This window comes from Leuresthes tenuis, unplaced genomic scaffold (assembly GCF_036924035.1).
Source record: "Leuresthes tenuis unplaced genomic scaffold, fLeuTen1.0.hap1 SCAF_24, whole genome shotgun sequence".
NCBI lineage: Eukaryota > Metazoa > Chordata > Actinopteri > Atheriniformes > Atherinopsidae > Leuresthes > Leuresthes tenuis.
In genome coordinates this window covers 26,111,780-26,127,332 of record NW_027325378.1, presented here as the reverse complement: position 1 = coordinate 26,127,332, position 15,553 = coordinate 26,111,780, and the positions used below count along the sequence as shown (strand labels likewise).

General features: G+C 37.8%; 1 protein-coding gene across 3 annotated transcripts in view; it reads left to right on the top strand.

The window, feature by feature from the left end:
• LOC140284726 (E3 ubiquitin-protein ligase HECW1) overlaps positions 1-15,553 on the top strand; it is a 78,777-nt gene that overhangs the window by 16,965 nt on the left and 46,259 nt on the right. For all 3 annotated transcript variants that reach the window (XM_072378696.1, XM_072378694.1, XM_072378695.1), the window contains 3 exons: positions 958-1,052; positions 11,926-12,001; positions 14,038-14,207. In XM_072378696.1, coding sequence (XP_072234797.1) covers positions 958-1,052; positions 11,926-12,001; positions 14,038-14,207 — 341 coding nt within the window. The remainder of the gene's footprint in view (positions 1-957; positions 1,053-11,925; positions 12,002-14,037; positions 14,208-15,553) is intronic.

The window sequence follows — 15,553 nt, the reverse complement described above, 5'->3', positions numbered from 1 at the left end:
AAGAGGATAAGGAACATCTGGCTTGTTATCAGCTCACAGTCTAAATCCAGCTTCTGTGATGGTATGAGAGCACATTCATAACCTACACATCTGTAAAGACACTTTTATTTCTGAATGAGGTTTTGTAGCAACATGTTCTGCAAAATAGACAAAATGATGCACACAGCAAACATTTCACATGTCACCTGTGTTTTACTGTCCATTAAATCCACACTTTTAATGATCTGCAAACCATTACAATGTGTATTTATTTACATTTTATACAGCATCTCAACTTTTTTTTAAGAGGGCTTGTTCTTGTTAGTGTAAACCTAATCTGAACTTTTGAACTTTTCATCATTTGAGTAGTATCAAATCATTTAAGACCGTGCATATGGGAAGTCCTGTATTTGTGTGTACAGCTCTGCTCCACAGAGGCCATGCTGCAGACTTAATTAACATTCATTAAGCTGTGATGCAGTTCCCCCTCCTCATGTAAAAGAGTGTTTCTGGCTAAACAAGCTGAAAAACATGGGGCTTTACTATGACCTTAATCTGCTTGTGTCCCCCTGTTCCTTTGTCTTTTTTCTTATGCTTTCCCTGTTTTGGACTACTTAGTCCACAGCTATGTCGCAAATTAAGTCCTTTCAGTAGATCTTAGAAAATCTTTATATGTGCACCTAGATATGCTGTTTTGATTGATGGAATTATAAAAGGGCATATTGTATCTTAAATTTAATAGTGATGATTAATACATTTTTAAATTTAGATTTGTGAAAGGTTCATACACCACTGAGGACGTATCAGTACATCTGTTCTGCTCTTTGCCCCCAACTCAGTATCATTTTCGTTGTTTAGCAGACATGTTTTAATAGTCAAATAAATAAAAGACAACATAAAGTAAAACTGTAGGTTTGTGAAAAGAAACTAATTCCACCGCCTCTCCATCATTATGAATGTCTTCTGTCTCCTTCACAGCTGAGACCCAGGTCTGCTTCAGGTACTACCACGGTGTCACCGGAGCACTGAGGGCAACGACACTCAGTGTGACCATCAAGAAGAGCTGTGCACCTGTGAGTCTCACCTCACCTATTATCTGATTGGCCATGCAGCTTCTTGGGGGGATTCCTTGTTCATATGACATATTGCATTCCAAGGCGAGCTGCAGTACAGCTCATTACTGTTCACTTCCATCACTCATGTAAACCAAGCATGCCAAACTACAAGCTGCTCCAAAAACAGATGCACTTGATGCCCTGAAGTATATTTCAAACATGTCAAAGAACTAATTATTGATGTGTTTATGTTTCTGCAGTTATGCTTATAGAAAAGATATATGAAAATACATATGAACAGAACTTTTAGCAAGCACATATAGCTTCAGAAACTTAATAAGGTGGTTGGGTTGGCAAGAGAAGAGAAGCTTAGTGGTTAAGACTTACAGATTTTTATTGGCTTCATAAACACATGCATGGAACTTGAGTTGGGCTGCACAGTGGTGTGGTGGTTAGCATTGTTGCCTCACCGCAAAAGGGTTCCTGGTTCAAATCCTGTTTTGGTCCTTTCTGTATGGAGTTTGCATGGATACACTGTCCAAAAATATACACGTAAGATTATCATTCTGAATTGATTGTGAGCATGCATGGTTGTTTGTCTCAACACTTCATCTGTCCTACAAGTAACGACCTTATATCCAGTGAATCAGCTGTGACATGTAGATTCCGATCAATTGCTGGTAGTAGTTTTATGTAGAAAAAGCTCAGTTCTGCTCAATCTTTGTTTCTCTGGCTGCAAAGCATGCTCATTTCTTATTCAGTCCTGATTTGCACTTGAAGTTGTTTGTCAACTTTTACAAGCTCCTGAGGAAGGGAAGAGAAAGAGAAGGTGGTTCAGTCCTAATTGGTGTCAAGTGTTGTCCAAGTGTTTGGATTGGAAAATTTTAATAATGAATAGATAATATGATATTATGCTGGATTACAGGTTCACTGTCAACTTCAAGTCAGATTGAAATGCAACCCTCACAAATGTCAATAGTAAATAGTCAATTCTACCACATGAAGGGAAAAAAAAGATTATTCAGGGTGAACATATGTGTATCTGACCAGGTTGAGCGCACACCCATGCATTAAGGCTAAGCCATTAACACAGTAGCATTGGTTTTTACTGACCTGGGCCCATTGCTGCATGTCATGAATAATGTTGTGAAGGATGAATGTTTAAGCAAGTAATAAGTAAAGAACTGTATTGTATTGCCTGTATTGTGTTCTGCTTAAGATGAAGATGAAGTTTATTATCAGTTCAATTTTAATATTCGCCATTTAAGGCTTGACTTCCATACAACTCTGTGTGTCAGTGACACTGGATACATAGAGATCTTACAGACACTTAGAATCTATAGCATGGAGGATAACATTTGCAGTGCTCACCTCACTGATAAATGGAGATCTGACTAATCCAGAGAACATAATGTAGTTGAAATTTCCTACTGAAGAAACCAATGATGTTTCTTTAGCTTCATTAAACCAAAAATATTAAGTTAATTTTCTGTGAACTTACCCAAAAAAGAAATTATTGTAAAAACTGATTCTAGTCTGGTAACTAGCTTTAGTTTAACTAGATTTGTGAGTGAGAAATCACTACTAATCAGAAGTAGTATGGGACATTAAGAACCTTTTCCTTTCACACTGGGGGATTCAGCATCAGAGCTGTTTTTTTGTAACAGTTATCCTGGTTGCTGTGAGATGTTTCTATCTATGTAGCTGAAGTAACAACTCCCATAGTTATGTTTTAGTAGCGTTAGTCAACTTCTCCTTAAACAATACTCATTGTTCAATTCTGCAAAGAATTCCATGTTTCAATTTACAGTTTTTATTATATCTTTTAGCTCACACATGGAATTTAGAGAAAAACAGAGACATGGCTGTCATGGATAATTCTGCACTTTAGCTTAATCAATTCAGAACAATTTAATCTTGCTGCTCTCAGGAGCAACTGCATACAGATGTTGTGAATAAAATACCAAACTGACTTGAAGATAATATCAATTAACTATTGATAAATAATTTACATTTGATAAATTATTTGATAAATAACAACTTTTAGCTCCCCATCTCTGAAAATGATCTTTTTTTTATGTCTCATTGTAATACAAGACTATGAAAGACTATGCAACTGCATATTCAAAAAGGTTCCAAACCTTTTATCAAAATTTTAGTGACAGGACGGTGATACTTGCTTGTCCTTGTCATGTTCCCTGTCTGTGCACTAAGTATGAAGGGGGTTAGCTAAGCAATCAGTAGTTTGAAAGCTAATGTTATATGGAGTATAAAGTGGATGATCTACGATCTGTTCAGCTGGTTAATAGTAGCAGCTACACTTGTGCTGTTCATACCTAGAGAATCGAATACATGGTATTCCCAGAACTGAATCCCATGTTGCACTGAAAGATGCAGAAAGGGTGTTGCTGGTTTCTCCACATTTATTTAAAATAATAATTTTACAGATCTTAGAACTAGCACTAGCACTCATTAAATATAGCCATGCTTTGGACTGCTTCTTCCTCTCTGTCATATAGATTAGCAGTAAGTCCAGAATTTCAGCACCTGCGCGCATCAGTAAAGGAATTGCTGTGCTCAGAGGCGTATGGCTGCAATGCTTTGGAAAAGTTCCCATCCCTACAGCTGATGGAACTTCATGACGTATCATATCTGGTGCTATTGTTTCATAAACGAGATGAAAGATGATGTGAGGTTAGCTTTTCATTCAAGGCTGGTCACTTTGCAACCATAAATCCACATGACCTGACTCCTTCAAAATGTTGATACCTAAACATTGTGCGTATCTTCCAAAAAGACAACAGAAAATACAGGGCTATTGAATGAGCAGTTTTTATTGTTTTTTAGTTTTTTTACTAGTAGCTTAGTAAGTTACTTGTCCTTTCAAAGCCTATGAGTCATCCCCTGTTACCAAGTGGGTGTCGAACAGTATGATTGAATTTCCATGTTTGACCTCACATTCTGCTGCTGTAAGCCCCTGTGAAATGCTGATGGACTCAGAACTTGATCTGTGCTTTCATCCTGAGGACAAAGGAATAAAAATAACCAGCACGGGATAGGAAGACAGGAAGGGAGGGAGAAAGCTGAGATAAAAAAGTGAATCCAGACCAGGTACATCTCTTATGTGTTTAGAGATGTGGGATGGACATCTCTTAATCAAACGATGAAGGTAGCGATGGAGGGATGGAACGATAGTAGAGAGAAATTGATCTATGACGTCTAGTGCTTATGATCGCGAGTCAGAACCTGTCAGATCCTGCAGCAAGCGATGATACTGTGCTTATTTGTGTATAAGTGTGATGGATGGCATGTGTCTCCAGCTGGGAAAGTTGTTTCCCAGTCAACCTGAGAGGAGGAGCGGGAGAAGGACGAAGATCAGCTGGATAGCCTGGGTAACAGTAAATATTTTCTCAGTCCATTTCCTTTCCATTTTTACAACCATGTCCTGAATTTTTCTGCAAAAATCTGATTGTGGGTGTGACAGTATGAGTCACAAAAAAGAGATATTGTGTTAAGCAGTCTTATAAATTCTTTATCTCATTTTCCGTAGTTTGTAAGATGCAGTATACTGTTGGTGTAGATGACCAAATCAATCTTTTACCTTCTAATTGAACCAGAGAGTCAGCAGACAGCTCGTCCTCGGAAACTGCACTTTTTCATTATTTTCTTAACTCTCCTTGAAACTGCCCATTGTTTGGATGTAACCAGGTTAGGTGTCACCACCTGCTTCCACTCTTTGGTCTGAGCTGACCACATCCTCACACCTGCTTTATACCTGATGCACACATGACTTTCAACACACATTTTTGTGTGGTTTTGTTGAACAGTACCTTTGTAATAAATAGTTATTTTAGTCGCTCGTTTTAAAATGAACGTTTTACACACTTTACAAGTGGTAATAGTTGACACTTGAATCCTTTTTTCAATTTCACAGCTCTTGCAGTTTGTTTTGGTTGAATATCTTACATAATGGCAAGCGATGGTGTGCTCTTCATTTAGATCAGCAAACCTTATATAAAATCTGACCTATCATGTAACTCTTTGTCAAATCCCACTTAGTATTGTTATCATCCTAAAAAGTATTGAAAAATACCCACAATATTAGAATACCACTGCAGCTACCTTCTTGCTGGGAATGATCAAGGATGCGTTAGCTACTCAGTCATGCAAAGCATAGTTAAAAAATAAAATCCAAAAATGTAAAAAAATGTATTTATCACTCCATTCCAGCTGCAGAATCTCAGTCTGCTGTGTATTGATGGGTACGGTCAGTGTGGTATTAAAAAGTAACATAAACAATGTATTATTCTTGTGTCCAAGCTCAAAACCTCCAAAACTTTGTACACCCTCTTTCTGCGCTGTACTGGTTTCTCTCTGCCATGCAAACTCTTACGTAAAAAGGGCTACTTCCTTCAACAATCTACCTTGAACTGAATTGAATAAAACTTTATTAATCCCAAAATAGGAAATAATTTTTCTCTATAAATAATCAAAATATTTATTAGTCATTGGTTACTGTAAAAAAGAACAGAAGAAGCCTCTGCTTGAACATACTTTGTTGTTTGATCACTGTGTTATGTGCAGGTTGTGCAGCATTGTCTATTATGTTGAGCAGCTTTTGCAACATTCTTCTTTACATCATCAGTTCTAGGGTTCCTGAGCAGTCCCCAGCACAGAGCCAGGCTTCTTTATCTGTTTGTTTGGTTTCTTTGAGTGTCTGGCTCTGATGCTGCTGCCCCAACAGATATCTGAAATGCAGACTGCACTCTCCACCACAGACTTACAGAAGATATGCAGTATCTTGGTGCAGACATAAAGGACCAAGGCTTCCTTAAGAAGTATAAACTGTTCTGTCCCTTCTTGTAGACAGCCTCAGTGTTGCATTTCCAGTTTAGTCTGTTGTCCAGGTGAACACTCTGGTATCTGTCCTCCTCTACCACCTCCTACTCCTTTCACAGGATAAAAATAATGTTTGGTTTATTCTCAGTCCTCCAGAAATCCACAATCATCTCTTTTCTTTTGTTTGTGTTCAAGATGACCTAATTGTTTTCACACCATGCCCTGTACTCAGTCTCTTGTCCATCACTGATGCACCCAACAATTATAGTCACCAGAGTATTTCTGAAGAGTTATATTGGAAGTCTGAGGTGTACAGAGTGAAAAGAAAGACAGCCCTTCAGTCCGACAACTTCTGTGTCTCTTTTGTGTTCAGACTTCACAAAAATTTCAAATAACATGGCTATCTGATGGAAATTAGATGATGGTGTTTCAGAAACCTACCCCCACCAGAACTACTCAGCACTGTGCTGACATAACCTTCTCTACACATCCCTGCCTCACTGTGCAGCTGCACTAACTGAGTTAGACCCCACTTCCTCTCTGTCTTGAAAGCCACTGGGGTGTACTGAAATGTCTTACACACCCTCAACTGAGGCTTGAGTCTTGGAGTATCAGACCTGTAATCAGATATGGATCCATTTTGTAAATGTAAGCTGTCTGTTTCAGGCTCGTCATGGCTAAGGGGATGGTGCTGTTGTGTAAAATCTCTCTCCTCTTACATCATTTAAGATACTCATAAATGGCATACATAGTTACTTATATTTTGTAAGTGCCTTAGTATATGATCTTCAGCAGGTTAGGGTTATCGTGGTAGACAATATAACGTGTGCTAGAGATGGGTAAAGGTGTTGTTTGGCTTTTCTCTGAGATAGGAATCACTCTGAGGAGACTCACACCGACATTACACTGTGAATGTACTCATCAAGACAGATTAACATCACATTAAAATGAAGTGGTTTAAACATCTGTCATGTCCCTTGACCCTTCATCTTGATGTTTTCACAGCTTCTTTGCTTTCTAAATTATAGTTGTTTCCATCCAGCTGCATAAGTATTCAGAACTCATTCAGAGATAAATTCTGCAGTATTTTGCATGACTCTTGACAGTCTAACAAAAATAATTTCTGACTTTCTAAAATGACAAATTTACATTAATTTTTCCACATCAATGTCAAAATCCCTATTTTTACCCCCTACATACTACAGTGAGGAAGTCATCTTGTCAGTTTGTCAGCTTGTTTGTCGATTCGGCAGCATTATGTGCTATTCCCTTATGAATACTGCTTTTTTTCAGCTCATGCTCCCCTGAGTAAAAAATAAAAATAAAATTCCCTGTGTGATAGAGTATTTTTTCATTTAATTTCATTTTCAAACATTTAAAAATATCTTGAATTTATCTGAATTCCTACAGTGACGTTACAGCTTTGTTTTTAGCACCATCCATCACTGCATTAATTCTGTCTAATTTCCCAGGCCCTGTTGATGGCAAACATCACTAGATGATGATGCCTCCACCGTGCTTCACTGTGTGGATGATGATTCTCCAGCTGATGGCTCTGTGTGACTTGTTGTATTTTTTGTCCTGAAGTGCAGAAAGTTCAGTTTTAATCCCATTTTATCAGATTACCTGTATCCAAATATATGAGAATTTCTGATACCTTTTGAAGAAGTTGTAACATTTTTTTTTCTTTTTAAAGTGCCCTCTTCTATAAGATCCAGCTTTATGGAGTGTATGGTCTAAAGTGATCCATGGTGGTCTAAACATAGTCTAAAGGACCATGTCATGGACATCAAATGGAACTACTTGTGGTATTTATCTCAGATGAGGTTCCAAGTGAGCCAAGTTGATTCTAAATGTTGGGGTGGAAACACAATCAGCACACTGGTCGGAGAATTGTCACCTGTCGTTGTACGCAACAGTTTCTGCAACGGCACACACACAATGCATGCTTTTGAGTCTTCTGAAGGGATTTGGGAGTCCAGGACACAATTTACATCATAAATCACAAACGTCTTATTTTTGCTCGGGGTTACATATTGTGTTCATGTCCTATGAATACATGAGCTTATTTACTACCTGCGAGTAAGGATTTGCAGATCAATCTTTCTTTCTTTGCTGACAGAGCTGAACTCTGCAATGTTGACTTGTTTTGATCACTCCCAAAAGATATTCAAAATCTTCTTAAAAAGATGCTTGTTGCAAAACCATTCAGTCCTCATGTGAAAGTTACTTTGAATAAAAAAAGTGAAACAAAGCATGGAATAGCCACTTTGAGTTGAATTGTACTGTCATGTACCATGTGATGGAAAAATGCCATTTGTTGCTTCTATGATTAATGCCATCCTTGCCATGGTCTTTTGAGTTTTAATGGTCTGTTATTTCTTGGCAAGTTTACTGTGGTTCCATATTCTTCTCATTTTCTAATAATTCCAATGGATGGTACTCCTAGGGATATTCATACTTTCTGATACTGATTCTATAGCCCAACCCTAAACTGTACTTCTCCAGAACTTTATCCCTGACCTGTTTGGGATTGATTGTGCTGCTTACTTGGTGGTGTTGCCGACTTTGGGGCCTTTCAGAGTTGATGTACATATTCTAAGATCTTATTACCCTTAAATTAGACAAAAGTGATTCAACTGAACTTAATTTCACTTGATTCAATTTAGGGCTCTAAAGCAAATGGGGAAATATATGTGCATGTTTTTGTTTTTGAGATTTAAAGATTTTCTCAATTTTATTTAACTTTACCAATTTGGAATATTTTGTACAGGTATATTACCAAAATATACAAACCATTTAAATCATGTGATAATGCAACAAATGTAAATATCAAATTGGATTAATACTTTCCCCAGGTTTACTTTTACTGGAGTAAGAGTTTCCTTGTATAACGTGGACTCAAGTAATTAAGTAAAAATGATATAAACATACAAAATGATTCAATTTCTCTTTGGGATAAATAAAGTGTTTTTCATTAAATTTGCATTTAATTTGTACAGTACTGCATAAGTATTTTAAGTTAAGTAAATACAAGCACTAACAAGATAAGACTTAGAATTTGAGTCCGACCTAATGTACCAGTTTCTCAGAGGAGATGTTTGACTGCCTGCTGACTGACTGGTACATCTTTGGGTTAAAATTATATTTTTCTTGGAATAATAATATCAACCACTGTAATACCTGCTAAGTGTAAATACTTAGTTGAAATTTAGTAGAAGATTTTTTTGTATTTATCATCATCCATCCATCCATTTTCTATACCGTCAATCCGTTAATTGGGTAGCGGGTGGGCTGGAGCCCATCCCAGCAGTCATAGGGCGAAAGGTGTGGTACACCCTGGACAGGTCGCCAGTCCATCGTATTTATCATCAGATATTCTATATTTATACATGAATGTTCAGAATAATTTATCCATACAGTTAAACTGAGAGAAGAGACCTTCCTAACACAAATAAAACTTTTGATTTGTCCAATCCCACATCTGTCATTGGTATGAGAATGTGCAAAAATTTGCACTATTGTTTATTTATGTGGAAGCCGTGCTTCAAAAGCTTAAACAAAGGGACAATTATCCAATCAGACAGATCACAAAAGTTTCAAATTTAAAGAACCATGAAGTGGAAACTTGCTGCTCCTGCCCGCACCTCCTGTATGTCTGACCACTACCACTTATCCCACAACAAATTCATAAGGTCCATGAGACCCAAGGCATCTCAGTCTCTATGCAGAACTCTAGTGTGAATCATCTAATAATTGCACTGCTATTTGTACCAACAAAATACAGTAGTGTAATTACGTCACTGACACCCTCACGCAGTGTTAGCATGAAGCTACCTTAAAAATAAACTAAGTCCTATTTGCTCATCAGATGCAAGTGACAGCAGTCAAGTAGAAAGGAAGAAAAGTGAATACATGGGCAGTAAAACAACCCAAAACACTTCAACCTTCAACACTTATTTTTTCTGATAGACTCACTTAGCTTTGTATTGTGCTATAAAGTCCTGCTAGTTCATTAGTTCATTCCAACACTATGGTTACTGCTAGTTTAATACAGGAGTTACTGTCACTCAGTGGGTTTACACGAGTGCTATCGGATCGGATTAATGGCTAATTAATTAATTACAATAAGACTGAGTTATTCAGTTCATGTATACACCATAATCTGACCAAAAAAACGGATCGGGTTACTCGTTCGACATCTTTCTCGAATGCCTGAGTTTTGTTGTTGTTGGTGGTGAAGACGTCAACCGGAAGTGGCTCTATTAGCGATAGCTGAAATGGGTACAGCGTCACCTATCGTACAGGGGTATGACATGCTTTGTTCAATTAATTCACCACCATATATCCAAGGATAATTACCCTTGCTCAGATAAGGAGCATACCCCAACTATAGCTATAATCCAGTTAATCTCATCATGTAGACCCACTGACTGCTGGACCAGTTTTTTATTATTTGGCCACCCATTCCAACCCATAGCATCATTAAAACCGCCCCCACTGGTGAGATTTCTGAACTTTTGGGAGGAAAATCTTAATTAAAATACCCTGAAGCACAGATCTCTGTGTGCTACATATCATTTTAATTTTAACCATTGGTGCCCTTTTTTGTTCAGCTTGCTGTCTGTCTGGAAAACATGCAGCAACCATAAATGTAACTGTAGACAAACAGTTTGAATTCACAGTTTGGTTTTTTTAGTTTTTTCAAAAACTTCTTCCTGTCCTTAAATGGACAAGTTCCTCGTGGTGAACTCAGTCACTGCAGCTGATTGAAAATTTAATCTAACATCACCTTCTAGTTAAATGCCAACCCCTGGGGTCCACACACATTGTTTTACATCACACATATACAGAAAATTCTAAAGGGTTCAAAAACTTACAAGTAGCACTATAAATGCACATAAAAATACTTAGCAGAGGTGGTGAATATGAAAACTGAAAGCAGCAGCTGCTCTTGCACTTTTTCCACACAGTTGGATTTTAGGCACATTGCTTGCTGTTTGGGATGAACATTCATGGTTCAAAATGACAATTTAGCAAAATGAAGTTCATGGGCTGATAGCAAACGTGAAACTTTAGCCATAATGTCATATCTTAAAACATATCAGTTCCATCAGCACCTAAGTTAGCATGTCTTTACAGTCAAAGTCTTGTTACCAAGCTAATTTAGTACAACAGTAGCAAAAGTTCCTGAAGTGATAAACTCTTTGACCGTAATGGTTCCACCACCTTTCTCCTTTTTAGCCTCCAAAAGATTTAATCTAACACCTATCTTAAAGGGTGGTTACCTACCTACATAGTGGTAAGAAAGAAAATTAGAGGAAAAAGACATTACATGCACAATGGGTTTATTCAAGACCTGTGTCTGTCATGGTTAAGTAATGGGCCTCTAAGATGTCTTTACTATCTGTTCCCACATATATCTATCTTTAAAATATATGGTACAGCAAGGAAAGTGATTCCATGACACGGTACATAACACAGCAGTATTTGCTCTTTTCCACTTCTTCATCTCCTCCCCTATTCCCTGTGGTCCTCCTTTTCCTGGCTAAAGAATCAATGTCAGGATAATTAAAACCGAATATCGATCACAGGATACTGTCAACCTCACTAAAACTGAGCTTTAAAAACACAGTGTAGATCTGAGGATGCAGCTTTTGGCTATTCCAAAATATACATTTGTTATGTTATTACTATAATTATTATTACAATTAATTAATTGGATTTCATTGGATTATGATTACAATTAATTGAACTCCAATTGGCTTGAATTGGACTATATTATTCAAGTGCCTTGAGATGACAATTGTTATAATTTGGCCCTATATAAATAAAACTGAATTTAATTGAATGCATCTATAGCTTTTTATACTGATGTCTTTTTTACATGCCTATTGTTATTGGCGGCAGTGGCCCACTTTGCTCCTCCTAAAGAAATTAAAATCACAGGAATGAGAAAATCATTTTGGTATTGAGGAGCTACAAGGTGTGTTTTGCTGCTCTTTAGATTTCTGAACAGTTCTTATCTCTGTTTGTCTGTCTGTGTCTTCAGGTATTAAAGCCAATTGTTAGTCCAGAAGTAAACCATGGATTGGGCAACAGGAGGCTCATTAATTTTTCCCTGTCAGGTAGGTTGCTAACATCTTTCTCTTCTTGTTTGTGCATTCACAAACACTGTTGGCATCTAACTCTTTCCTTGTTAAACAGCTCAAAGCATGAACACGATGAACCTGCACTTTCACTTGTGTTTATTCACTGAAAGCACATGACCGAAGTTTTTCTTGAAAACTTGCCTGATCATTAAGTCCTATGGAGTGAATCATGTTACACTGACATAAGACTGTAAATACATGCTGCAAATTGTGGTCCGATGCAAGCTGTTTGCCTCTGTTATCCCTGAGATTTGCTTCTGAAGTCCTTTCATAGCAAAGTGAATTGCACAGCTTAGAAACACACATACCACTTAGAATCTCAGGGAAAATACGAAGGCAGATATCGTTTTTGTTGAGAAACAAAGGTAGAAGGAATGTAAATTAAAGCTCAGAGAAGTAGGTAGAACAGTGATCATTGATTATTTCCAGATCTGAAGAAGGGCACTGATATGGCATTCTCAGATTTTTATATCAGGTGGTTGAAGTTTTGTTTACAAAATCAATTGGACACATTTGGTCTTAGCAGAGTACTTTCTAAGAGAAGACGTATGTCAGCGCAGCCACAAAAATAATGGACCAAACTTAAAAATATGGCTACAAATATATAAGATCTGTCACAGTCTGCTCTATAAGTTTATGTTATGTCACAGTTTGTTTAATCATGTTATGTTCTAGCCATGTTTTTTCCCCTGCCACCTCGGTTCACTCACGTCACCTGGCTCATTGTTCACAGCTGCACCTCATTCACTGATCACTCCCTTCACAGTATTTAGCTTCCTGGTTTCCTTTCAGTCACTACAGAATCCTTACCTCACTTTATGCCTTGCCACACAGATAAGTCGCGGTTTGCCGATCTCAGTCTTGTTTTGTGTTCCTTTGCTTATTCATAGTCTCGTTTTTGTTTCATAGTTAAGTATTTTTGATCCGGCTCTGCCGCGCTTTATGTTTTTTGACCTTGTCTTGTTTTTTGTTCTTGCTCCCTGTTTTTCTTAATAAACCTTGTTACGTTTGGAAGAACTGCATCTGGGTCCTACCTCTCCAACGCACCGTGACAAGATCACTGTTAGCTGCAGCCTGGAGCACTTTAATTCAACCTTCACTACAGTAATATCTGTTGCACCAAATTTGGCAGAGTTGTGGTGCAGAATTTTAGATCAGTTTTAACTACATCCATGCTCACTAATTTATTACTTCAGGGATTCACTTACTCTCTCAGATACAGCCAGCCACACCAGATGCTTTGTTACGCAGAACCATGTAAGATGTTTCATTTGGAAAAGCGCAGCAGCTTTAGAATTCCATGGCAGGTGATTGGACCATATGAAACATGACTCCTTCAACATCTATTATAGGCTGACTCCAACCAATCAGATAATCAAAGCTGTGAGAGTTGGAAATATGAAATTCTTGTTGAAACCAGCCAAGATGAAGAGACGCTCTTCAGGGCTAACGGAACTGCTACTGACAGCATCTCTGCTAGCCTGATTAAGAGCTGCCATTTCTGACTGTTTTCACATGAAGAAGCCACCTGCAGCTGCCTGTTTAAGGTGTTCATTAGCTGAATCCAGAGTGTATTCAAAACAAGCATATAGCTTGAACCCTGGCAACATGGAATCTTTTGTGATCATGATTCATTTAAGTACTGTGCACAAGGACACTTAAATAAATCTCTCCCAGCCCCCAGTTGTCCATTTTGGCCCTGTGGTTGTGGAGCTGATGCAGACAGCATTTCGGTTTTTAAGTTGAAAGTAAAAGAAAACATCCCACAGTGGAAGGATTTGAAATTTCACATTCTTAACACTGTTGGTTTTCACTTTGTAGGTGTGCATATATCCAGTACAAGCCTGTTTTGTGGTGAGGAGTGCGGTTATATCTGGATGGCCATCTGAGTCCCTGATAGGAAATCCTACAATATGTCAATTTCACCTTAGTCTGAACCTCTGCTACAGCCATCAAAAGGAAAGACACGTTTCATTCACCAAACTATTTGCTTTCGCTTCACCATCTCTCAGATCTCCAGGCAGTTGGACTGAAGAAGGGGATGTTCTTTAATCCTGATCCATATCTGAAACTCTCCATCCAGCCTGGAAAACACAGCATCTTCCCCTCACTGCCACACCACGGTCAGGAGAAACGCTCCGGAGTGGTGTGCAACACAGTCAACCCTCAGTGGAGCACAGAGGTAGGCAGACACACACTCTTTCCTACTGTTTATATGCTAGTCGATGTCCAGTTACTAGTAAACATTTAAGTGTTTGAATTGCTTCCTGTTTTGAAGGCTCTCTTGTCAATTATAATAATATTGCAGACTGACAGAGGGGCTGTCTGGTTTAATATGGGACCACCAACCAGCAGTGTTTCTGGATGGTGGGTGTGAACAAATTTCAGAAACAACCAGTGACACAGAACCAAGGACAAAAAATAAAATTAAAATGTTTGTTCAGTTAAATCAGTCTGCATTTGCCTGAATTAAGTAATGGAATTAATGGAATCCATGTTTAAACATCTGCTAATGATGCTGCTTCCTGATGTCTTGTTTTTAATTTTCAATTAATTTTGTTTGAAAAGTTCCCCTCAAGACATGTGACCACTAATCACGTTTGATTCCATGTTGCCTGTGGGGTTAAAAACCTGACTATAAATGTTTCTCATGAGCATAGATGAAACATATCAATCATATCAAGGATAATTTTTCTTATCACAGAATTTTCACTGAAGGACTTTTAAAGGGAATAAGTCTTGAAATTCATCATCCCCCAACATAAACCCATCCCAACAGACTGCACAGCACAGAGAAGGGACGATTGGGTTTGTCTCTTGTTTCAGCAGCAGAGTGAGAGGATCATTGTAATCCATAACAATCATGTTTGCTTTGCAGAAAACAAGATTAGTTTATTGATTTTTGCATTGATGATGTTTTCTTGGAAAACTGTGTACATTTCCGGAATGTTATTCTCTAATCATTCCTGGAAGCAGGTAAGTCACATAGAAGGAAAAAACAAAAGGCAACATGTACACGTAAACGAAAGAAAAGAAAATTCATCTATTGAGCTGGTGTTTTCATTTGATGCTTTCCACCAGATGTTTCCTCTCCTCACAACAAGGATCTAATGTCTCCTGCTGCAAGAGGGAAATAATGACTGTTTGTGGCTTTCCTGTAAACATTATTATTATCATGAAATTATTTCACAGATTGTATAATAACATCCTGCTCTCCTCTGTCAGTATCACTTTATTTCAATCATTTGTATAGATTTCATTTATGATCTTTGTGCTTAATATTAGTGGTTCATAGTTTCCTGCTCAGTGTCATTAGTGGGAAATCTAAGGTGAGTAATATCAGTAATGTAAGCTCCTGTTATGTAATCTAATGAAGTGTCCCTCCAGACTTGAGTACACCATAATCAGAGTCATTGAGGGCACCTGTTAATTATGTCTGTTGGCTGAATCAGAAGAAAAAAAGACAAAATGTTTCAACCATAGTATTTTCATTTACGAAAACAACAACAACAATAAAGAAAAGCTGTA